Here is a 24,424-nt window from a genome sequence, read left to right on the forward strand (position 1 = left end):
AAAATCACTTGATAGGGGTTAACTATCAGATCAGAGGGGGTCCACTCCTTTAAGTATATACTACAGACAAAAGTAAAACATCCTGCACATGTGCACAATGTGATAAGTGTGGATGTACTGTACATGGCTACATTTAAAATAGAAAAATCACTGAAAACAACAATAGATGCAAACATATGGACTAAGCCCCCACTCTGATAACATCCAAGACTCTCAGCCGATATATTTTGATCAAAACACAGCTGTGCCTACCTACCAGCGCCAAGGTGGTCTCAGTCAGGCAGGTCCTACTCAAACCTATGCCATTGGGCATCTACATAGTGTTTTGTCTGTAGTATATACTTGGAGTGGCACCTTCAAGTCTGAATGTGGTTAAAAATATAAAAATAAAAAAAAGCCACACAAGTAGCCCCATAGACTTATGGGTGCTAAAAACTGCCATGTGATGGTTGTTACACACTCGTGTGGATTACCTGCAGAAAAACCATGGTAGTACAGTACCAGCAAAGTGTATGGGAAAAATCTGGTGGACACAGTTTCCTTAGGTATGTAAATTGACCTGCACGGATTTTGAAATCTGCATGTGAATTGTTGTGTGGATTTCACCCTTGCATTTTCCACAGACAGCACACAGACCATTGGTAGGGAGATGCTCTGGAAATTTTCAGCTGAGCAGTGCCTGTGGAATAAAGGACAACACATGGACCAAACAGATCCTTCATGGATGAATTTCTCCACATATGTTAAACGGATACAGAAATGTGAACAAGGCCTCAGCTGTATGCAGCTGTGCACGGCACCCACAGGAAAGTATGAGCCCATACAAATTTTCCACTTGAAACTGGGTTCTTCACGTTTAATTTACGAAAATGACAAGATTTCAAAATTAATTGGTAAAACTTTATTCTATTTCATTTTTGCCATTAAACAGAAAAAAAAAAAAAACCAGAGCCAAGTTTTGTTTTTGTACAAATGTAAGATAAGTCTTCAACAGAAGTTCCCAGAAATCAGAAAAACAAAAACAAAAAAGGGTATGGAGCAAGAAACCAATAAACTCTTTAACCCATAAAAAGAAATTTCTTGATCTTCCTGGTTTAAAACACTTGGGAAATAAATTATTTCCTAACAGGCAAGAGAGGGGGAAAAAAAAAAAAAAAAAAAAAAAAAAAAAAAAAAGAAACAGACTACCCACATGGTTGGGTGAGCAGCCCGCTTCAGGTAGTGACAGGTTAAACAAAAAAACAAAACAAAAAAAAAAAAGTATCAAGTGTTTTTACCATACGGCAATGCAACTAGGAACAGTATGAGGAGTTCCTGTCAACTTGGAGGACCAAGGAGGAGAAAAATCAGGGGCCGGGGAGCAGAAAATAACCACACAGTTCAGGCACATTTTATTCTTTTAAATTTCTACATGTCAAAGCTGCTGTATCTTAGCAGCAAGGGGGGGGAAAAAATAAACTGCGTTTCCAAATATTTTTAAACTTTACACTGATGGCACATGTCACCTTTGTGGTTAATCTGCATTTCCAAAGTCACTTGCTTACACAAACAAAAAAAACAAAAGCAAATAAAATGCTTTTAGAATCTAACAGCTTCCGTTCATACATCTGAAATAAAATATTCAAATCTGATATATAAAAAAAAAAAAGCAAACATTTGGCTGTCGTTAGATGAAGAAAATAAGGTGTCTGAATAGAATATATTCCACCGTTACTATGTGGTCCTCTGATAGATGGGGGGGAGGGGATGAAAGAAAAATTAAAATCAAGTTTGCAACTATCGGAGGTAGAATATATACTAAACAGTATGCAGTGCAGAGTTTTGAAGGGTAAAGTCATGGATTATTGTGGACTGGACTCTTTAAGGGAATCTGTCACTGGAAAATTTACTGTTAGACCAGGCGCAATGCCTTGTAAGGCTAGCTCAGCTAAAAGGTAATGCCAACTTTCACTTAACCATCAGTTTGTTCGTTCTGGAGAAAAATCTGTTTTAATCCATATGCAAAAAGGCAGGTAAGTGCACCGAGCACAGGCCCAAGCTATTCTGTCCATCCTTGCTCCTCCCACTTTCTCTGCCAGCCCCTCCCTCTCCATGACCAACAGAACAAAGTAAGATGACTATACAGGAACCTGGCCCTGCCAATTAAGGAGAGGCAGGGGCTGACAAAGGTGGAGAAGCAAGGGTGCAGAGTGCTTGGGCCAGCTCTTAGTGCGCTTAAAAGGGAACCGGTCAACTTTATGCTGCCCATACTAACGGCAGCCTAAAGTAGAGACAGGCGAGTTGATGTCAGCGGTCTGTCATTTAAAAGTAAGTGGTTGCAGAGAACCAACATTACAATCATTGCAGACTGGGCCTGGAAAAGCGTCCCGGCCACCTGAGAAGTTAGTTATTCATGAATTCCTGCTCTCCCTGTCCACCTGCTGATGACTGACCGGCTTCTACCTAGTTTCCTCCCTTTCTAGTAGAGAACTGCCAATCATCAGCAGATGTGCAGGGAGAGCAGGAGATTAGGAATAACCAGGACTCTTCTCAGGTAGATCTGACTCTTTTCGAGGACTGGGCTGCAATGATTGTGATGCTGGTTCTCAGCAACCACTGACTTTTAGCTCATGAGTGACACCACTGAAATCAGCATTTCTGTCACTATTTTATACTGCCCTCAGTGAGGTCAGTATAAAGTTGATAACAGGCTCCCTTTAACTGTTGATCTGCATGTGGATTAAAAAACTGTTCAGAATGAAGCGAAGGATCACCAAATGAGAGGCGTCATTACATTCATCTGAGCTAGCTCTACAGGGCATTGTACCTGGTGAACTTCCTGGCAGACTCCCTTTAAGATGCAAAACTCAAATCAAACAAGGTTCTAAGGAGGGAAAAAAGAAGCAGAGGCTCCAACTTAACTCCTCTATTGCAATGTGCATAATTTAAAAAGAATTGTGTCTTCAGGATTTCCCCAACTTGAGTGCAAGATGGAAATTTTTAAAACGTAACTGTTAGAGAATAAGGTTTTTATTTTTGGGCTGCAGAGAGATGTTGCGTTTCATAATGTCCCTTGGTTTGATCATACTTGATTGGGTAATGTGCTTTCCCAGATGGAAAAAACAAAAAATTGTGAATTAGTCGATGACACCAGCTTGACGGATCTTTCGCTCTATGCCAAATCCCTGTGAATGCAAATAAAAAAAAAGATTAGGTCAAATGTATATCTAAAAATGTATCTGCTTGTACTTGGCTACCATTTTAGGCACTCTTAGCAGTCGCACAGATTTGAATGGAGTGGGGGACACATTTAAAAAATTAACAGTTTTCACTTTCAGTATCCATAGACTATTGCTTCCCCTTTCTCACTGAATCCAGTGAGAGCAGCTCTGATGTCTTAATCTGTAGCCCTTATATCTGAATTCCTGACAACTTATGAACACTAATGCAAGCTAAGGCCTAGTTCACACTTCAGTGATTTGATTAGGGATTGTGAGCCAAAACCAGGTGTGGGTCAAAGACACAGAACAGGGGCAAAACTTTTCCTCCTCAGTGTAGGCTCCACTCCTGGTTTTGGCTCAGTCACTGAAGTGTGAACCAGGTCTAGATTTTTATCAAGCTGATCTGAATTTAGCTGCAGATCGCACTCAGAGCATCTCTGCCAGATTCAGGGTAGAGCTACAAGGCAAAGTGAATGGGATTGCCACAGCTGTCGCAAGAAATGCAATTTTATCTGAGAACACACGTAATGCATTAGCAATAGGGAAACACACCCTGGCCATTTTAATATCTGCATTTGCTTCACATAAGCAGCAGACAGATTTTGAAATGGGGAGGTACTGACAGACATTAGAAAGCTGCAGAAAATCTCATTTATACAGTAAATCTTGTAAACAGAGGGAGAAAGAACTTACCTTTGTGTTATCTGGACCTCTGGGCTGACGCACGACCATTAGACGTGGTGCACTGGCATCATCCAGTGTTATACTCTTCAAACGACTCACTAATCTATCTGGACGAGGAGCTGCCACCAGTTCAGGGCCTTTACTACAATAAAGGGGAACACACAATATTGAGGCACTTAAAATACCACCAATTACATTATAGTGTTGGGACAGAATCTACAACAGTCAAAATCCTGCCATGCACTATAATACCATCCATATATATGTAGCTTGCAGAAGGTAATTACTCAGGCCTAGCCATTTGATCCAGTGGGTACCAACTCCAGGCTTCTGTCCCAAAAAGCAATTACAATACAATACAAGCCCTGGATGATTTATAGAAAGTAAATTTTGTAGGTTATGTAGGGTGCATTACCGGACAAATGCACGGGAGAGTGCCTGGGATCGCTCAGAAGGAATCTCTTACTTTACAAATCCTTACACAATAAACTCAAAACGTGACACGCAAGATGCATAACCAATTATCTACCTGATTAGTGTGACATTACAGCCGCTGCACTTCCCAGTTCGCTGATTAAGAATAACCGAGAATTCCACTTCATCCCCAGCCTGCAGCTCAATGCCATCTTGTATCTCTTTCACATGGAAGAAGAGTTTCTTGCTGTCCCCAATTTCGTAGTTAATGAATCCAAACTAAGAGGAAAAACAAGAACATAAGCCATAGCAAAAGTCATTATGACAGTATCAGCACTACACCCAAAATAGGTAAAAAACTAACGTGTAAAGATGGCAAAACTTTCCATGGTGTTAGACTCTGGTCCATTTCATCTCATTTATTGAAATGGTACACAATGGCATGCAAAAAGTTTGGGCACCTGGTCAAATGTACCGTACTTTTCAGCAACACCTGCACAAATATGGCCTTCATGGAAGAAGACTTCCTGTATCCTCACATCTAAAGCCTGAAACATTTTGGAAACAATTCCTATGGACTGATGAGGTTAGACATCTTCAGCCACAATGAGCAAAGGTATTTTTGGGAAAAACAAAAACAAAAACAAAAACCACAAAATTTCATGAAAAGAACAACTTGTCTACCATTAAACGTGATCAATTGTGCTTTGGGGTTCTGTTGCAGGCAATGGCACAAGGAACATTGCACAGTAGGGGGAAGAATGGATTCAATGAAATTCCAGCACATTCTGGAAGCAAACACCACCAAATGTAAAAAAAAAAAAAAGCTGAAGTTGAGAAGAGGATGTCTTCTACAAATGGATAATGATCCTTAACACCTCAAAATCCACAACAGATTACCTCAAAAGCTGCAAGCTGAAGGTTTTACCACAGCCCTCACAGTCCCCCGATTGGAAAATCATTAAAAATCTGTGGATAGAACTCAAAAGAGCAGTGCATGCAAGACGGCCACGGAATCTCACAGAACTGGAAGACTTTTGCAAGGAAGAAAATCTCTCAAACAAGAATTAAAAGACTCTTGGCTGGCTACAAAAAGCTGTGATAATTGCCAAAGGGGGGTGCTACTAGGTACTAACCATGCAGGGTGCTTAAAGTTTTGCTTTGTGGCCTTTCCTTTTTTGAAAATGTAACAAAAATATATATATATATATATATATATATATATATATATATATATATATATATATTTTTATTTATTTTTTTTTCTTTCTTAAAATAGAAAAGGCAACATGTTATCTTTAACTTTGCGCCTTTTGGAGATAATTTCATCTTCAACTTTCTTAAAGGAGTTGTCCCATGAAAAAATAATTAATTATACAGTTTTGAAACCAGCACCTGGATTTCAATACTTTTGTAAAATTTAGCATAGCCACCGAGTTATGCTATAAAATGTATCTGTATAGCGCCATTTGCTCTGTTTTTTCTTATTCCTTTGTCCAGCTCATTGAGGCCGCACATGCTCCGTTTCATCCCTACACTGCCCCCTGAGCTGTGATAGGGAGAGCTGAGACACGCCCCCTGAATGGCAGCAGACAAGACACTCCCCTTGAGCTGTCAGCTTGATATAAATCCAGTAAAGCAATGAATGAGGAGATCTCTGGAGCCATATGAGGACAGGGCTGGTTCTAGCTTTGTTACAAAGAGATCGTCATGTACTATATGATGTCCGATTTAAATTTTTTATATTAGTCATGGGACAACCCCTTTGCCTTTAAGGCCCCCATGCCTTTAGATTCACCAGAGGGTCTAGAGCCGAGATCCCACGCCTACGCACATCTTTGCCTTCAGGCATGGGGACATGATCAACAGGAGAGGGGTCATTATAAAGCAGGGATGGCCAACCTGCGGCTCTCCAGCTGTTGTAAAACAACAATTCCCACCATGCCCTGCTGTAGGCAGTCTTTGCATGCTGGGAGTTGGTTTTGCAACAGCTGGAGACACGCAGGTTGGCCATCCCTGTTATAAAGCAACAGGGGCGTCGGTGAAGCAGTGCTCGAAGCGGCATACGCCCCCCCAAGTGCTTGAATACTTAATTTGCATATTTAATTTTCTCCACAACCAGAATTACAGAAGAGTTTTTTTTTGTCAGTGTCAAACCTAGGGTTGATCTGGGTAACACAGCCTCTTTAAAAGGGAACCAGTCAGTGGCAAAAGCCATCCCAAACAGCCAGCAGTACCTTTAAGTAGCCGTCAGTGAGTTTCTAATGATTTTCTTACTGCATTCTGATGAGGCAGAAGTATGAAACTTTTTTATTCTCAGTCTGCACCATTTTCAAGTCAGGCTTGAAGTCAAGGGGGCAGCGGCCTCCTTGCTTCAAGTCAAGCTAACCGCGCCCCTTTCCTGCCCCTTCACTGTGACTGACTGCACTTATGCCCGATAGCCAGCTGGCTTTGCCGAACAGCCGGCTGTCAGTCACAGGAGAAGGGGCTGGGAAGGAGGCGCAGTTACCTTGACTTGAAGAAAGGAGGCCGCTGCCCCCTTGACTTCAAGCCTGACTGGAAAATAGTGTGTACAGAGGATAAAAACGTTTTTCATACTTCTGCTTCATCAGAATGCAGTAAGAAAATCATTCGAAACGCAATGCTGGCTACTTGAAGGTACTACTGGCGGTTTGGGTTTTGCCGCTGACAGGTTCCCAGTAAGCTATTCATCTTGCATTGCTAAAAGGCAGGTGCCTCTGGGACCTTTGCTCAGGTTCTGTCTGATCAAAGCTAGGGCTACACCGTTTTTGTTGCACAGCACAATGATGAATAGTAGAGTATCTTCTGTTAAAAAAAATAAATCAAACATAAAAAAAAAAAAATAGTAAAGTAAATGGTATATTTACCTGATCTTTCACACACTCAACAGTACCCCTGCGGAGGGCCTCAATGTTACAGGCCATGGTCTGCCCATTCTGACTTAACACACAAAGCTGGAACTTAACAGCTTCTCCTTTCTGCAGACAATCTGCTTTATTTACCATTCCCACGATGCCAAAGGGAAAAAGCTGTCCTTTCATGCTACCTGAAAGTAATAATGGTATTACAGCAAGAAACGGAGTGTCAGGAATTTAAAATGACTGTTCTAGTAAAAGGGGCTTGTCACAGTAAAATCTTTCTCGCTTGATTCATTGGGGGGACACAGGACCGTGGGTATAGCTTGCTGCTGCCACTAGGAGGCGACACTAGGCTGAAAACTGTTAGCTCCTCCCCTGCAGGCTATACCCCCTCCAGCCTGGAGAGAGCATTTCAGTTTGTGCTCCAGCAGTAGGAGAGACCAAATTAAAGTAAAATTCAACAGAAAACTGTCACGAGACCGAACCAAACACAAGGTCCCAACAGACAAAACAGAAACCCCACTTGCCTCACAATAATATGTGGGTGGGTGCCGTGTCCCCCAATGAATCAAGCGAGAGATTTTACAGGCGAGTTCACAAAAATCTAATTTTCTCGCTCATATCATTGGGGGACACAGGACCGTGGGACGTCCTAGTCCCCGGGGAGGGAAAAAAATTCTCCCAAACTAACTCTCTATGGAAGTCCCTGAACTGAGGCCTGCAGAACCCTGCGGCTGAGAGAAGCATCCGCCGAGGCCAATGAATGCACCCGGTAAAATTTACTAAAGGTGTGTAGAGAGGACCAAGTCTTTACACAACTGAGACGCAGAAGCGTGGTGGAGGTGTGCCCAAGAAACCCCGACCGCTCTGGTAGAGTGAGCCGTGATCCCGGGTGGAGGAACCTTGTCCCTGGAACGATAGGCCTCGGCAATGGCCGAGCGAATACACTGAGCAATAGTCACCTTTGAAGCCGCTAAACCTTTACGAGGGCCTTCCGAGATAACGAACAGAGCGTCAGTGCGTCTAAAGGGGGCCACCACCGACAGATAGATCTTCAAGGCCCGTACTACATCCAGACGATGGAGGGAGACCTCCTGCGGAGGAGAAGGCTGAGGGCAAAACAATGTCTTAATTCACGTGAAAGGCAGAAACAACCTTTGGTAAAAAAAGATGGCACTGGACGAAGAACCACCTTATCTTGGTGAAACACCAAAAAAAGGGTTCCTTGTAGGAGAGAGCTGCCAGTCCCGAAACCCGTCAAATAGAGGTAATGGCCACTGAAAAGGCCACTTTCCAGGAAAGTAGACGGACGGAAACTTCACTCAGGTTCGAACGGCGCTGTCTGGAGTGCACCGAGAACCAGGTTCAGGTCCCAAGAATGTAATGGGGGCCAATATGGGGGAACGGTATGAGCTACTCCTTGCAAGAAAGTCTTGACCGGACCTAGGACGGCTAGAGTACGTTGGAAAAAAAATGGACAGGGCCGAGACCCGCCCTTTGAGGGAACTGAGAGCCATGCCCAGGTCCAATCCCGACTGAAGGAACACTAGAACTGTCGGAAGGGAAAAACGCCTGGGAGGAAGAGCTCGTTCCTCGCAGAAACGCAAGAAGGATTTCCAGGTCCGGTAGAAAATCCTAGAAGAGGAAGGTTTCTTGGCCCTAATCATGGTTCGAATGACCGCATCAGAAAAACCTCTGCGTTTCAACAGAAAGGTTTCAACAGCCACACCGTTAAACGTAGCGTATCTAAACTCTGATGGAAGACTGGGCCCTGGGAGAGTAGATTGGTTCCGATTGGCAGAGGCCACGGAGCATCTCCTAGCAGAAGAAGGAGTTCTGAGTACCAAGCTCATTAAGGCCAGTCTGGGGCGATCAGGATCGTCTTGATGCCTTCCTTCCTGATTCTGCGTAGGACCCGAGGTAGAAGTGGTAACTGTGGGAACACGTAAAGAAACGCAAAGCTGTCCCAAGGCACCACGAGCACCCACGCCGTGTGCTGCTGGATCTCTTGCGCGAGAGAGGAAGCACAGGAGCTTGTGATTGAACCTGGACGCCATCAAGTCCCCTTCCGGACGTCCCCACCTGAGACAGATGGCCTCGAACACCTCCGGATGGAGGGACCACTCCCCCGGGTCCACTGTTGTCCGGCTGAGAGTCTGCCGTCCAGTTGTCCACTCCCAGGATAAAGACTGCCGAAATCGGAACATGGGACTCCGCCCACTGCAAAATCTTCGCAGACTCCTGCATCACTGGAAGGCTGCGAGTCCCTCCTTGGTGGTTGATGTAGGCCACAGCTGTGGCATTGTCAGACTGCACCCTGATCGGACGACCCTGCAGAAGTGGAGTCCAATGGACAAGGGAGAGATGAATGTCCTGGAGTTCCAGTATGTTCATGGGAAGTTTGGACTCCGATGGAGACCAAACACCCTGGACCGTCCGTGTGGCGAGAACTCCACCCCAACCGCGAAGACTGGCGTCTGTTGTAATGATCGTCCATATCACTGAAAGGAAGGATTTCCCTGCCAACAGATGCGCAGACTCTGTCCACCAACCGAGGGCTGTACGCGTTTGGAGAGACAGCCGGATCCGGCGATCCAGAGAATCCGGGGATTTGTCCCAAGATGACAAAATGGCTCGTTGAAAACACCTCGTGTGAAATTGAGCGAAGGGAATGGCCTCGAAGGAGGCCACCATCATGCCCAGCACCCGCATGCAATTGCAGAGACATATTGCGGCGTTGGAGTAATATGCGTATAGATCTCTGAATGTCCATGCTCTTGTCCAATGGCAGGCGTACCATGGCTGCACCCGAGTCTAGTATCATGCCCAGAAACCTGATTTGTGTGGTGGGCGATGAGCAGGATTTCTGCCGATTGACTATCCACCCGAAGCGGGACAGGGTGCTCAAAGTGATCTGAAGACTCTCCTCGCATTGGGAGACTGTAGATGCTTTGATCAAGATATCGTCTAGATAAGGGAGGAGAGTGATGCCCCTGGAGCGCAGGCGACCCAGGAGGGGGCAAGCACCTTTGTGAACACTCTCGGAGCTGTCGCTAGGCCGAATGGCAGGGCGACGAACTGGTAGTGACATGCATGAATGGCAAAACGAAGAAAACGTTGATGAGCGGGTGCGATGGGAACGTGTAAGTAGGCGTCTTGGATGTCTGTCTATCGATGCCATGAGTTCTCCCTGTACCAAAGAGGCAACCACGGAGCGGAGTGACTCCATCTTGAACCGTTGAATGCAGAGGAAGCGATTTACTATCTTGAGGTCCAGCACTGGGCGAACATCACCTTCCTTTTTGGGTACCACGAAAAGGTTTGAATAGAAACCTGTAAACCTTTCGTGTAAAGGGGACCGGAATTATCACGCCCCATATGAGAAGGGACTGGACTGCTTGGAAGAAAGCAGCCGCCCGACCTGGATCCTTGGGCGGCTGGCAGAGGAAAAAACGGTTGGGTGGGATAGATTTGAATTCTATCTTGTATCCTGATGTCACTACCTCTCGTGCGCAAGCGTCCGATATACGAGTTCACCACATTTCCTGAAAAAGGAGGAGACAACCCCGCACCTGTAAGGGTAGGGCCGCACCTTCATGCTGAAGGGGTTTTTCCTGGGAGCGGAACTAGGCTGTTGCGCTTGCGGACACCATGCTGGCTGGGGTTTGAAGGATGGGCCTTTTCGCTGGTCCCGATTAGGTGGCCTAGATGCAGGTGAGGCCGCCGGACGAGTGCCCGCAAACCTATGAAAGGACTGATAACGGGAAGATGTGACCCTAGGACAAAAGAAACGTTTCGCCTTAGGTTGCGGTAAATGGGTGCTTTTTTCCCCCCTGTTGCTTCCGAAATAATATCATCTAGCCGGGTACCTAAGAGTGGAGACCCGGCAAAGGGAAGTCTTGAAAGAACGTTTGGAGGATGAATCCGCCGACCAGACTTTAAGCCACAGCTCTCGGCGGATAGATACCACGAGAGCCGAGGAACGGGCGACCATCGTCCCCGCGTCCAGAGCTGCTTCGCAGAGGTACTTTCCTGCCTGCGAAATTTGTACTGCCAAGGACTGGAGTTCCGCCGGAGGAAGATTGGTCACAAGGTCTTGGTTCAAACAGAGGGCCCACTCCGAAACCGCCTTGGCTACCCATGCCGATGCAAAGATCGGGCCTAAGGCTGAACCACTGGCTGCAAAGACCGACTTCGATAGAGAGTCAATGCGCCGATCTACTAGGTCATGGAGAGAGGAGCCATCCGCCACCAGAATAGTAGTGTTCTTTGCGAGGCGGGCGAGCGACCGGTGGGTCTACCTTCGGAGGCGAGGCCCATTTTTCCACACAATCAGTTGGAAAAGGGTAGAGCAAGTCTAACCGCTTTGGGACAATGAAGCCCAAACCTGGCTGGTCCCAAGCCTTTGCGACAACAACAGAAAAGTCGTGGTGTACAGGGAAGGACTTAAGGGTCTGCTTTGTACGCAAAAACGACACTCCCCGGTGGCGGGGAGTTCCTCCTGAACTTGGAAAGTGTCCCGGATAGCTGAAATCAGACTATCTACCATAGACACAATCTGGGAAGACTGCTCCAGGCCCATCTCCGTATCCGAATCCGCAATCTCACCATCTGATAGTGCGTTACCTAAAATGGAGGACGTCTGAGATCGGGAAACGGGAGGCAGAGGCGTCAGAAGAGGAATGACGACCTGATCTGGGACGCTTGCTAGTAAGCCTGCTCCTAGTTTATGCGCCTTGCGAAGGTGAGTGCTGCACTGTGGGTAATCTCTCTACCAAACGACCCAGTAATGAAAGGGTGGAATGGGAGACTTGAGAGGTCTTCTACTGCCCGGGACAGGGACCTTGCCCAGTCAGGTTCTCCATAGCCAGAGGGGTCTTGAACTCCTGTGGGTTGTGACAATATGGATGGATGGCTCTGTGGGGCCGCCTGACATGCAGAGCATAGAGAGTGACTGGCCACGAGGGAATTTAAAGTGCAGGCATAATAAGTGGTCCTGCAGGGTGCCTGGGGAGGGGTCTTGGCTGGGTCTGACATTGTGTGGCTTCTCTATGCTGGAGGGGGTAGCGATCTCCTACCATTAGAAGTCCCAGGTCCTGTGTCCTTGTGGCAAGGGAGCGCTGGAGAGGTCTTCCGGAGTGCCGCGGTGGGAAAATAGGCTCCGCCCCCCGCACGGGTCGTGTGAGGAAATGGCCGGGAAGAAGTTAATATAGTGCCGAACATGTTGCCTCAGGAGATGCCTGGAGACTTAAAGTGGGGATGAAGAGCGCTGAAGGAGAGATCGGACCACTCTCCTTGTAGTAGCAGAGCTGCTGCAGCCGCGATGCTGCCGACATTAACCGCCGCAGTGCTGTACTGCCACCGCTGAGGATCTGAGGGAGATCGCTACCCAGCAGACAGGTGAGTATTACTCCCCTGTCTTCTGTGGACTTCGCCCTTAGATGTCGTCCCAGCAGGGCCACCCAACGACTGCTGGTAGAAGACATCAGGGGTCCGGGCAGTATAGGGCTGGTGAGTAGGTGGCCCTATTGCTGGTAGGAAGCAGGGGAGCGAGGCTGCCCTGGTCCACTTGTCTTCTTGGGGGGGGCAAGGCGGTGGGACAACCGACACCGGCTAGCCTCCCAGGGAGACAGACTCCATGCGAATCTGTGCCCCATGAACCAAATAAAAATAAAAATTTCCAAAAGAGTCACCCTGCTAAGCAGGGAGGTCTGCCTCCTACGACACTAAGCTAAAAACTGAAATGCTCTCTCCAGGCTGAAGGGGGTAGAGCCTGCAGGGGAGGAGCTAACAGTTTTCAGCCGAGTGTCGCCTCCTAGTGGTGGCAGCAGCAAGCTATACCCACGGTCCTGTGTCCCCCAATGATATGAGCGAGAAAGTTTTTTTTGTAGCATAAATTGCATGAAAGAAACCTGCAAGCTGGGTCAAGTTGTGTATATGTCATTCTGTATTCTACCCTAACAAATCTTCACAAATATACTACGTCTGAACATGACTCAATACTGCATATGTTGGGATTTACCAAACATATCCCATGCTTGCTCTCATTCTTTAGTCATTGCTTCTAGAAAAATGTAAAAAATGCAATAATGTAGAAGCAGAGTTCTACAATACATAGGTTTATATGATTTTGAGCAGGATTTCCGAGTAAGTCTAAGTCCTGACAGGACTCATGGGAGATGCGGCAAGTCCCCATAACCTAATCCACACAGGATGTCTTCTGAAACCTGTAAACGCCTTGGTCAATGGGACCTCTTAAGAGCGAAGAAGCCATAGGGTTTTTCCCCAGCTCGTCAACAGGCATACTTCACAAAACTGCGTTTCCCTCCAACGCGATACAAAAATTAAAGAACCAATCCCTCATGCTCTCCTAAGGGCTGTTGCACACGAATGAGTCCATTGTGGGAATCATGATCAGTGTGAGCATCATCCTCCATTCTGGACTTGCAGGAGCACATGGCATTATGATTCATAATGCTATATGCTTCTGCTTTACCTCATTTCTATAGAATCCGGTCAGAGGCACATAGCATTATAAGTCCAGAACGTAGGGTCACGCTCATACATGGAGCACAATTCCTGCAATGGACTCACTCATGTGAACCAGCCCTAAGGGAACCATTTCAACATCAGTTTTCTATTGGCTCAACTAGAAGAGATGCCAAATGCAGGAAGACTAACTTTGCTTGTTGGTTTCAGTGCTAGCTTCAGCTTCTGCTTCTGCTTCCTCAGCTTGTTCAGGAGTCTCTTCAGCTATCTTCTGTTTGTCCTCTACTATTGGTTAAAGATGAGAATCAAAATTTGATATAAGACTCTGTAACAGTAATACTTTTAGCCAGAAACACTCTGGAAAGTAGGCTTCATTCACACTCATAATGAAAGAGGGAATTACTCAAATTAAATACAGCTAATTTTGCGTGTGTTCTTCATGGGAACGCGATATGTTGTCTTTTCTTCCATACTGCTAACATGGATCTTCAATGGTGATCTGGGTTTCTTTGAGGCTCCACTTATGTGGAGAACCACATCATAAGGTATTTGATTGTGCTTGGTGAATATGATTTAGTATGAAAAAAATATAGCTGTATAGAAACACTGATGTCTGAAGAGCTCCTTACAAGAAAGCTGCCTTTACATTAGGAATCATGGTACTAAAAAGGACCCTTTACAGGAACAGAGAATCCGCAAGATAATCGCTAACAGGCATTCGTAGGAATGTTTGTTAGTGATTATCTAGTGGTGTAAGGGTGCTGACACTTTCAGGCTTTTTCATGCAGTTTTTGAAGCCAAAAATCAGGTGTGAAAATATTTAGGGAAAGCTACAACTTCTCCACTTTTTTCAATCCACTCCTGCTTTTGGCTTCAAAAACTGCATCAAAAAACCTAAAATGCGAATCAGCACCCTAAAAGTGCCACCAATGAAGAAAACACTCATGCGGGACCCAAATTGTTTGCTGGCAGCAGATCGTGCTGTGTAAACGATTCAGTATAGGGAAAAGCGATGGCATTAGCGATCACTCCTCCCTATACTGTGGAGGAAATCGCTGCATGTAATAACAGCGGACTCTCACTTCCTTCCCAACAACCTGCAGCTGTATTGTCCCGTGTAAAGGGACCTTTAGACAAGTGTGAATGAGGCCTTACTCTCTGAACATCATAAAACCATTCAATGTTTGACACCATCCAAGGGGAAACTGTAAAGGACACTTACCCTCTTCTATAAGCTCTATCATACCCTGATATTCAGTCTGTGTTGGATCTACACTCCGTAAGGGTCGAACTACTTTACCCCAGTGCACTACTGGATTAACTTCATCAGCTGATCCGTTAACTAGTAGACAAAAATTTTGAGGGGGGAAAAAACAAATAATAATTAGACAATCATACCTGTCAAGTCTAGTTTGTAAAGCTGCACTTTATTCACCATAAATTAAATCCAATAAGTTAAATGAATACAGTCTGACAGTGACTAGAGAATAAACCATGCATAATCCAGATCCGTTCTTACCTTGATGAACCTTGGTGACCCTCTCAGCGCAAATCTTGTTTCCCTTTCCTTTGGACAAGCAGTATTCCACCATATCTCCTAGGTCTAGGTTATCCACATCTCCAGAATACTCACTTAAAAAAATAAAATAAAAAAAAGGTCTTAAAAGGGAGGGGGGGGGGGGGGGGGGGGAAGCAAAGTAAGCCTTCAGTGTAAAGATTACCTGTAGTGAAAGAAGATCTCTTTGTCATGATTTGCTGTTTCAATGAATCCAAAGTTATCTTTCAATGTGGCCACATATCCATGAAACCTTTTACTATTGGAATTTCGCCCATAAACTTTTAAGTTAACTGCACTTTGCTGACCAGTCCTTTTGGCTTCACAAATACTGAACTCGACCTAAAGAAACAATGAACATCAATGTTAACGATGCTGCCAGAGTTACAGAACATATCTAGCTCCAGCCAGTGGCAGACTCCTGCCATAGATTACTTAGGACCTACAAGTCTTCTACTGGCCCCAAGACGTTTCTACTTTAGCATCGCAGAAGCAATGTTGTTGCCTGTAGCAATCTCACTTAGGACACAGCCACCAGGAAAATACACACTAGACCAGGGATCAGCAACCTTCGGCACTCCAACTGCTGTGAAACTACAACTCCCAGCATGCATACCTATTTAGCTATTCTTGTAACTGTCAAAAAAGTGAAAAGGAGGATTCTGGGAGTTGTAGTTTCAGAACAGCTGGAGTGCCGGAGGTTGCTGATCCCTGCACTAGACAATCAGGAGATAAGTCACCACTCAGGTGTCTCAGATACCCCAAAAGAGCTACCTGGCTATATCATCCACCAAGCCTACTGGTTGTGCAGAACACTTAATGCCACAGCAGAAAGGACACCAGTCCTAAGTGTAGCCCAGAACCTCATCTTCCATCAGCTCATTTGGAAATGTCCCCGCTATATCTCCTGGAGTCAGAGGGGCTTAAAAACGTGATATGCACTTCCACAGATCCCCCACTGCTTCACACTTTATCCCTGCCAGCTCTCATCTTGACAGACACACAGTAAACACCATTAATGCATTTCCTGTGTTAAGACGGGAGCCAGAACTAGAGAGAAGTAGGGACCCAAACGCTCATCTCACACAAAAAAAAAAAAAAAAACACAACAACAACACAACAACCATACATCCTAGTACATGCATTAAATACATGATATATGGACTCACTGGGTAAACTTGCACTCAGACCCTATCCATTCACTTATCCTATTTATCACATGTCAGCCACACCAGTGCATTAGCGCAAAAACCATGTGCAGCAAAAACACTTCGAGCAACTAACTTTGTCTCCAGGTTGCGGAGCAGGTGATCCTTCCAGATCTTTCAGGTGATAGGACACAGTAAGCCTGATGCCACAGTCTTCATATGAGATGATGCCTTCTTCACCTTCCTGTTAAAATACAATTTGTTGAAGACTGGTCTTTAATAAAAATTACTTTTTGTAGGGCAAGTATACCGAGTACTACAAATTGGCTACATTACCTGTTAGATTTGTGGGAAAGAGCAGTCTAAGGAAGTTAAGCTAGCACGCAAAACGTTGCCTACTCTTTCAGACCATACATGCTTTTTGACCAGTATGTTCAGTTAATAACCCTTACCTGGTGGTGTACCTTTTCAGAAGTGTAAACAGTTATATCTACTTATTCTAGTTATGATGGATAGTTTATAGTTCTAGGCACTCTTCTCCCTGTACACAGCAACAATTGGACAGACCATCAGCAGATTTGGTTTCCAATACCATCTCTATGCTGATGACACAACTATACACTTTATTCCCTGACATCACACCTGCTGTATTACAGTTCACCAGCGACTATCTCTCTGCTGTCTCTAACATTATGTCCTCTCTCTGAAAATCTTTCAAAAACGGAACTTCTTGTGTTCTCTCCATCTACTAACCTACCTAAACCTGATGTCTGCCTCTCAGTGTGCAACAGTCATCACTCCTAGGCAGCATGCCCGCTGTCTCGGCGTGACTTGACACTGATCTTTCTTTCACCCCCTATATTCAATCTCTCTCCCGCTCATGCTGCCTGCACCTCAAACATCTCTAGTATCCTGCCCTGATCCACTCCCGCCTTGATTACTGCAACTCACTATTAATTGGCCTCCCCCTCACCAGACTCTCCCCTCTCCAATCTATTCTTAATGCAGCAGCCAGGGTCACCCATCTGTCCAACTGCTACTCTGATGCCTCCGTCCTGTGTCAGTCATTGCACTGGCTACCCATACACTATAGAATCCAATCCAAACTGCTCGTCCTCACCCACAAAGCCCTCCACAGTGCTGCACCACCCTACATCTCTTCCCTCATCTGTCTACCACCCTACCCGTGCTCTCCGTTCAGCCAATGACTTACGGCTGACTTCCACAAAAATCCAAACCTCTTTCTCCCAGCTCCAAGATTTTTCTTGAGCTGCACCGGTTCTCTGGAATGCCCTACCCCAAGAAATCAGGCTTAAAAGGGAACCTTCCACCAGTTTTATGGTGTCCTAACTAAGGGCAACATAAATAAGTGACTGATTCTCTTAGCACAATGCTGGGTCACTTTCTTTAATTGACCTAGTCAATCTGCCAACATCTTGTATTGAAAAGCTCCAGCTGATAATGATGAGTCCTGAATATTCATGAGCTCCTGACTCTCCCCGCCCACCTGCTGCTGAATGACAGTTTGTTTCCATTTGAACCAGCAGCAGGTGGGCAGGGGAGTGGCTATAGCTCTGAATTAAATATACGCTGGACTCAATGACATCACGCTGGACTCAAATCAGCTCATTAGCATGCGGCATCTTTGTGTGTATATTATGAGATAACCATCTGTCACACCAGTAAGTGAATGGATCTAAGGCACTTTTTAGTAGTTAATGATTGTATATAATTAGTTAGATTATAATCAAATATCCACATGACAGGTTCCCTTTAAATCATAACATGCCGTTTTAAGCGTGCGCTAAAAACACATCTTTTCAGGGTGGCCTATCACCTCCCTTGATCTAACCTCCCCATAGCCCATTTATCATTTCCTGAAGCTGAGCCTCCACTGCACCCAGATGCACTTTGTATATTGGCTGCTGACCGGCTCATGTGGCTTTATATCTGCTGTACTATTCTCCCAAGATGGCTGGACTATCGTACATAACAAGCACTTCTACCTTTTGTGTCACCCCTATCCCCTCATAGATTGTAAGCTCTTGCGAGCAGGGCCCTCATTCCTCTTGTTGTAGTAATCAACTTGTCTGTTGCTATGTTATTTATGACTGTACATAAACCCCTGAATTGTAAGGCACTACGGAATATGTTTGCGCTATATAAAATTAAGATTATTATTATAAGATTATTATAGCCACTATTTTTGTATGGACTTTTGGGAATGAGACTTCGTTCAGAGGAAGTTGTGTTTTTGTAACCAATAGTCAATCGTCATTTAGACAGTTAGAAGATACACACCACCTGTGGTGGTAAAAGGCTTCATTGTATTTCTTATCTGAACATAAATTCCACAATGTGAGAAGTGTCAAGATGTTCCTCCAAGTCTATATTATAATTGGTTCATGTATCAAAGTTTGTCCCTCAGCTCTGAGATAAAGCTTCCAGATGTCAAGAGTGTGTAGTGTTGAAGATGTCAGGCATGTATGAGTTAACCCTTAATGGTATGATGCTTATAGCTTATACAACAGTGCCACCTGGATATAGTGTTAGTGCTACATCAATATTGGCAGTATTCAGTGAAGATGCATATCACTGAATAAAAAGATCTAATATTGATATCAAGAGAACTTCTCTGTTGGGAATCTTTATTCCCTAGTTTCATATCAAGCCGATAATTTATAAGCTTTATTGCAATACTACCAATACAGAGATTAATCATATTTTTGGCAGAGCAAGGGGTCGTATCTGTCATTTTCTTGATTTAATTTCTGTGCATAATCAATTGATGGTATCTCTCATAATTGTAAGCAGTATTGCATAAATTCTTGTGTTGGTTAAAGGGGTTGTCAGAGTTATGAAAATATAGCACTGAAAATCTGATCTATAACTGAGCTAAGCAAGTTTTATGCAAAAAAATAAAATATATATTTTTCCTCATTTCCCTGGTTTTTTTCTGGCCCTTAGTTTACATGCAATAAAAACAATCTCTGCCCCTCCCCCTGCTCTGCTAAGGGAGTGAATACAAGAGCTGCCCTAAATGACATGTCTGCAGCATGTTGTATGTGTAGGACTACAAGTCCAAGCTGTATAATGACACTGCTAAGGGAGTGGATACAAGAGCTGCCCTGAGTGCTGGGAGAAACCAGCAACTTGTAAGTGTAGAACTACAAGTCCCACTTGTATAATGACACTTCTAATACACAGGATCTTCCCCCTACCTTCTTGTGCAATGCTCTCTCTAGTCTGTCAGCTCCTGTGCCCAGAATAGTCTCACTGCCTGCTGCAGCTAGCCAGTATGTGCAGCTGAAGGGGTTAAGAATCTTAGGAGAGAGAGCAGACGCAGTAAAGGGGGGGCATGGCCAGCACAGTAACATCTCGTTTACAGGCTTGTAAACAACCTTTATCAGAACAGGGAGAGAAGCTGACATCACAGGTCATGTGACCCTCAGTGAAATCTGAGAAACCAGCCACTGGAGATAAAGTGAGTTAATTGGAAAGCTGTTACATTTGCTTAGTTAGGAACATAGAAAGAACAAAAAAATAACTCGGATAACCCCTTTAACCACCTCAGCCCCCAGTGCTTAAACACCCTGAAAGACCAGGCCACTTTTTACACTTCTGACCTACACTACTTTCACCGTTTATTGCTCGGTCATGCAACTTACCACCCAAATGAATTTTACCTCCTTTTCTTCTCACTAATAGAGCTTTCATTTGGTGGTATTTCATTGCTGCTGACATTTTTACTTTTTTTGTTATTAATCGAAATTTAACGATTTTTTTTGCAAAAAAATGACATTTTTCACTTTCAGTTGTAAAATTTTGCAAAAAAAAACGACATCCATATAGAAATTTTGCTCTAAATTTATAGTTCTACATGTCTTTGATAAAAAAAAAATGTTTGGGTAAAAAAAAAATGGTTTGGGTAAAAGTTATAGCGTTTACAAACTATGGTACAAAAATGTGAATTTCCGCTTTTTGAAGCAGCTCTGACTTTCTGAGCACCTGTCATGTTTCCTGAGGTTCTACAATGCCCAGACAGTACAAACACCCCACAAATGACCCCATTTCTGAAAGTACACACCCTAAGGTATTCGCTGATGGGCATAGTGAGTTCATAGAACTTTTTATTTTTTGTCACAAGTTAGCGGAAAATGATGATTTTTTTTTTTTTTTTTTTTTTTCCTTACAAAGTCTCATATTCCACTAACTTGTGACAAAAAATAAAAACTTCTATGAACTCACTATGCCCATCAGCGAATACCTTGGGGTCTCTTCTTTCCAAAATGGGGTCACTTGTGGGGTAGTTATACTGCCCTGGCATTCTAGGGGCCCAAATGTGTGGTAAGGAGTTTGAAATCAAATTCAGGAAAAAATGACCTGTGAAATCCGAAAGGTGCTCTTTGGAATATGGGCCCCTTTGCCCACCTAGGCTGCAAAAAAGTGTCACACATCTGGTATCTCCGTACTCAGGAGAAGGTGGGGAATGTGTTTTGGGGTGTCATTTTATATATACCCATGCTGGGTGAGAGAAATATCTTGGCAAAAGACAACTTTTCCCATTTTTTTATACAAAGTTGTCATTTGACCAAGATATTTATCTCACCCAGCATGGGTATATGTAAAAAGACACCCCAAAACACATTCCTCAACTTCTCCTGAGTACGGGGATACCAGATGTGTGACACTTTTTTGCAGCCTAGGTGGGCAAAGGGGCCCATATTCCAAAGAGCACCTTTCGGATTTCACTCCTCATTTTTTCCTGAATTTGATTTCAAACTCCTTACCACACATTTGGGCCCCTAGAATACCAGGGCAGTATAACTACCCCACAAGTGACCCCATTTTGGAAAGAAGACACCCCAAGGTATTCCGTGAGGGGCATGGCGAGTTCCTAGAATTTTTTATTTTTTGTCACAAGTTAGTGGAAAATGATGATTTTTTTTTTTTTTTTTTTTTTTCATACAAAGTCTCATATTCCACAAACTTGTGACAAAAAATAAAAACTTCCATGAACTCACTATGCCCATCAGCGAATACCTTGGGGTCTCTTCTTTCCAAAATGGGGTCACTTGTGTGGTAGTTATACTGCCCTGGCATTCTAGGGGCCCAAATGTGTGGTAAGTAGGTAAATGACCTGTGAAATCCGAAAGGTGCTCTTTGGAATGTGGGCCCCTTTGCCCACCTAGGCTGCAAAAAAGTGTCACACATCTGGTATCTCTGTATTCAGGAGAAGTTGAGGAATGTGTTTTGGGGTGTCTTTTTACATATACCCATGCTGGGTGAGATAAATATCTTGGTCAAATGCCAACTTTGTATAAAAAAAATGGGAAAAGTTGTCTTTTGCCAAGATATTTCTCTCACCCAGCATGGGTATATGTAAAATGACACCCCAGAACACATTCCCCAACTTCTCCCGATTACGGAGATACCAGATGTGTGACACTTTTTTGCAGCCGAGGTGGGCAAAGGGGCCCATATTCAAAAGAGCACCTTTCGGATTTCACAGGTCATTTTTTACAGAATTTGATTTCAAACTCCTTACCACACATTTGGGCCCCTAGAATGCCAGGGCAGTATAACTACCCCACAAGTGACCCCATTTTGGAAAGAAGAGACCCCAAGGTATTCGCTGATGGGCAAAGTGAGTTCATGGAAGTTTTTATTTTTTGTCACAAGTTAGTGGAATATGAGACTTTGTATGAAAAAAAAAAAAAAAAAAAAAATAAGCATTTTCCACTAACTTGTGACAAAAAATAAAAAATTCTAGGAACTCGCCATGCCCCTCACAGAATACCTTGGGGTGTCTTCTTTCCAAAATGGGGTCACTTGTGGGGTAGTTATACTGCCCTGGCATTTTCCAGGGGCCCTAATGTGTGGTAAGTAGGTAAATGACCTGTGAAATCCTAAAGGTGCTCTTTGGAATATGGGCCCCTTTGCCCACCTAGGCTGCAAAAAAGTGTCACACATGTGGTATCGCCGTATTCAGGAGAAGTTGGGGAATGTGTTTTGGGGTGTCATTTTACATATACCCATGCTGGGTGAGAGAAATATCTTGGCAAAAGACAACTTTTCCCATTTTTTTATACAAAGTTGGCATTTGACCAAGATATTTCTCTCACCCAGCATGGGTATATGTAAAATGACACCCCAAAACACATTCCCCAACTTCTCCTGAGTACGGCGATACCAGATGTGTGACACTTTTTTGCAGCCTAGATGCGCAAAGGTGCCCAAATTCCTTTTAGGAGGGCATTTTTAGACATTTGGATACCAGACTTCTTCTCACGCTTTGGGGCCCCTAGAATGCCAGGGCAGTATAAATACCCCACATGTGACCCCATTTTGGAAAGAAGACACCCCAAGGTATTCAATGAGGGGCATGGCGAGTTCATAGAAATTTTTTTTTTTGGCACAAGTTAGCGGAAATTGATATTTTTAATTTTTTTCTCACAAAGTCTCCCGTTCCGCTAACTTGGGACAAAAATTTCAATCTTTCATGGACTCAATATGCCCCTCACGGAATACCTGGGGGTGTCTTCTTTCCGAAATGGGGTCACATGTGGGGTATTTATACTGCCCTGGCATTCTAGGGGCCCTAAAGCGTGAGAAGAAGTCTGGAATATAAATGTCTAAAAAATTTTACGCATTTGGATTCCGTGAGGGGTATGGTGAGTTCATGTGAGATTTTATTTTTTGACACAAGTTAGTGGAATATGAGACTTTGTAAGAAAAAAAAAAAAAAAATTCTGCTAACTTGGGCCAAAAAAATATCTGAATGGAGCCTTACAGAGGGGTGCTAAATGACAGGGGGGTGATAAATGACAGGGGGGTGATCAATGACAGGGGGGTGATCAATGACAGGGGGGTGATCAGGGAGTCTATATGGGGTGATAACCACAGTCATTGATCACGCCCGTGTAAGGCTTCATTCAGACGTCCGGATGCGTTTTGCGGATCCGATCCATCTATCAGTGCATCCGTAAAAATCATGCGGACATCTGAATGGAGCTTTACAGGGGGGTAATCAATGACAGGGGGGTGATCAATGACAGGGGGGTGATCAGGGAGTCTATATGGGGTGATCACCACAGTCATTGATCATGCCCCTGTAAGGCTTCATTCAGACGTCCGGATGCGTTTTGCGGATCGGATCCATCTATCAGTGCATCCGTAAAAATCATGCGGACATCTGAATGGAGCTTTACAGGGGGGTAATCAATGACAGGGGGGTGATCAATGACAGGGGGGTGATCAGGGAGTCTATATGGGGTGATCACCACAGTCATTGATCATGCCCCTGTAAGGCTTCATTCAGACGTCCGGATGCGTTTTGCGGATCGGATCCATCTATCAGTGCATCCGTAAAAATCATGCGGACATCTGAATGGAGCTTTACAGGGGGGTAATCAATGACAGGGGGGTGATCACCACAGTCATTGATCATGCCCCTGTAAGGCTTCATTCAGACGACCGGATGCGTTTTGCGGATCCGATCCATGTATCAGTGCATCCGTAAAAATCATGCGGACATCTGAATGGAGCTTTACAGGGGGGTGATCAGGGAGTCTATATGGGGTGATCACCACAGTCATTGATCATGCCCCTGTAAGGCTTCATTCAGACGTCCGGATGCGTTTTGCGGATCCGATCCATCTATCAGTGCATCCGTAAAAATCATGCGGACATCTGAATGGAGCTTTACAGGGGGGTAATCAATGACAGGGGGGTAATCAATGACAGGGGGGTGATCAGGGAGTCTATATGGGGTGATCACCACAGTCATTGATCATGCCCCTGTAAGGCTTCATTCAGACGTCCGGATGCGTTTTGCGGATCCGATCCATCTATCAGTGCATCCGTAAAAATCATGCGGACATCTGAATGGAGCTTTACAGGGGGGTAATCAATGACAGGGGGGTGATCACCACAGTCATTGATCATGCCCCTGTAAGGCTTCATTCAGACGACCGGATGCGTTTTGCGGATCCGATCCATGTATCAGTGCATCCGTAAAAATCATGCGGACATCTGAATGGAGCTTTACAGGGG

General features: G+C 44.5%; 1 protein-coding gene across 7 annotated transcripts in view; it reads right to left on the minus strand.

Moving 5' to 3' along the window:
- Positions 1-2,993: 2,993 nt before the first annotated feature.
- Positions 2,994-24,424, minus strand: part of CSDE1 (cold shock domain containing E1) — a 69,904-nt gene continuing 48,473 nt past the window's right edge. For 6 of the 7 annotated variants that reach the window (XM_040423934.1, XM_040423938.1, XM_040423936.1 and 3 more), the window contains 9 exons: positions 16,506-16,613; positions 15,388-15,563; positions 15,186-15,298; positions 14,889-15,008; positions 13,859-13,951; positions 7,187-7,365; positions 4,414-4,577; positions 3,894-4,026; positions 2,994-3,164 (listed from right to left, as the gene is read on the minus strand). In XM_040423934.1, coding sequence (XP_040279868.1) covers positions 3,117-3,164; positions 3,894-4,026; positions 4,414-4,577; positions 7,187-7,365; positions 13,859-13,951; positions 14,889-15,008; positions 15,186-15,298; positions 15,388-15,563; positions 16,506-16,613 — 1,134 coding nt within the window. In that variant the 3' untranslated portion in view covers positions 2,994-3,116. The remainder of the gene's footprint in view (positions 3,165-3,893; positions 4,027-4,413; positions 4,578-7,186; positions 7,366-13,858; positions 13,952-14,888; positions 15,009-15,185; positions 15,299-15,387; positions 15,564-16,505; positions 16,614-24,424) is intronic. The other variant, XM_040423932.1, reaches the window with a different exon arrangement.

The sequence above is a fragment of the Bufo bufo genome, chromosome 3, assembly GCF_905171765.1.
Source record: "Bufo bufo chromosome 3, aBufBuf1.1, whole genome shotgun sequence".
NCBI classification, from domain to species: domain Eukaryota; kingdom Metazoa; phylum Chordata; class Amphibia; order Anura; family Bufonidae; genus Bufo; species Bufo bufo.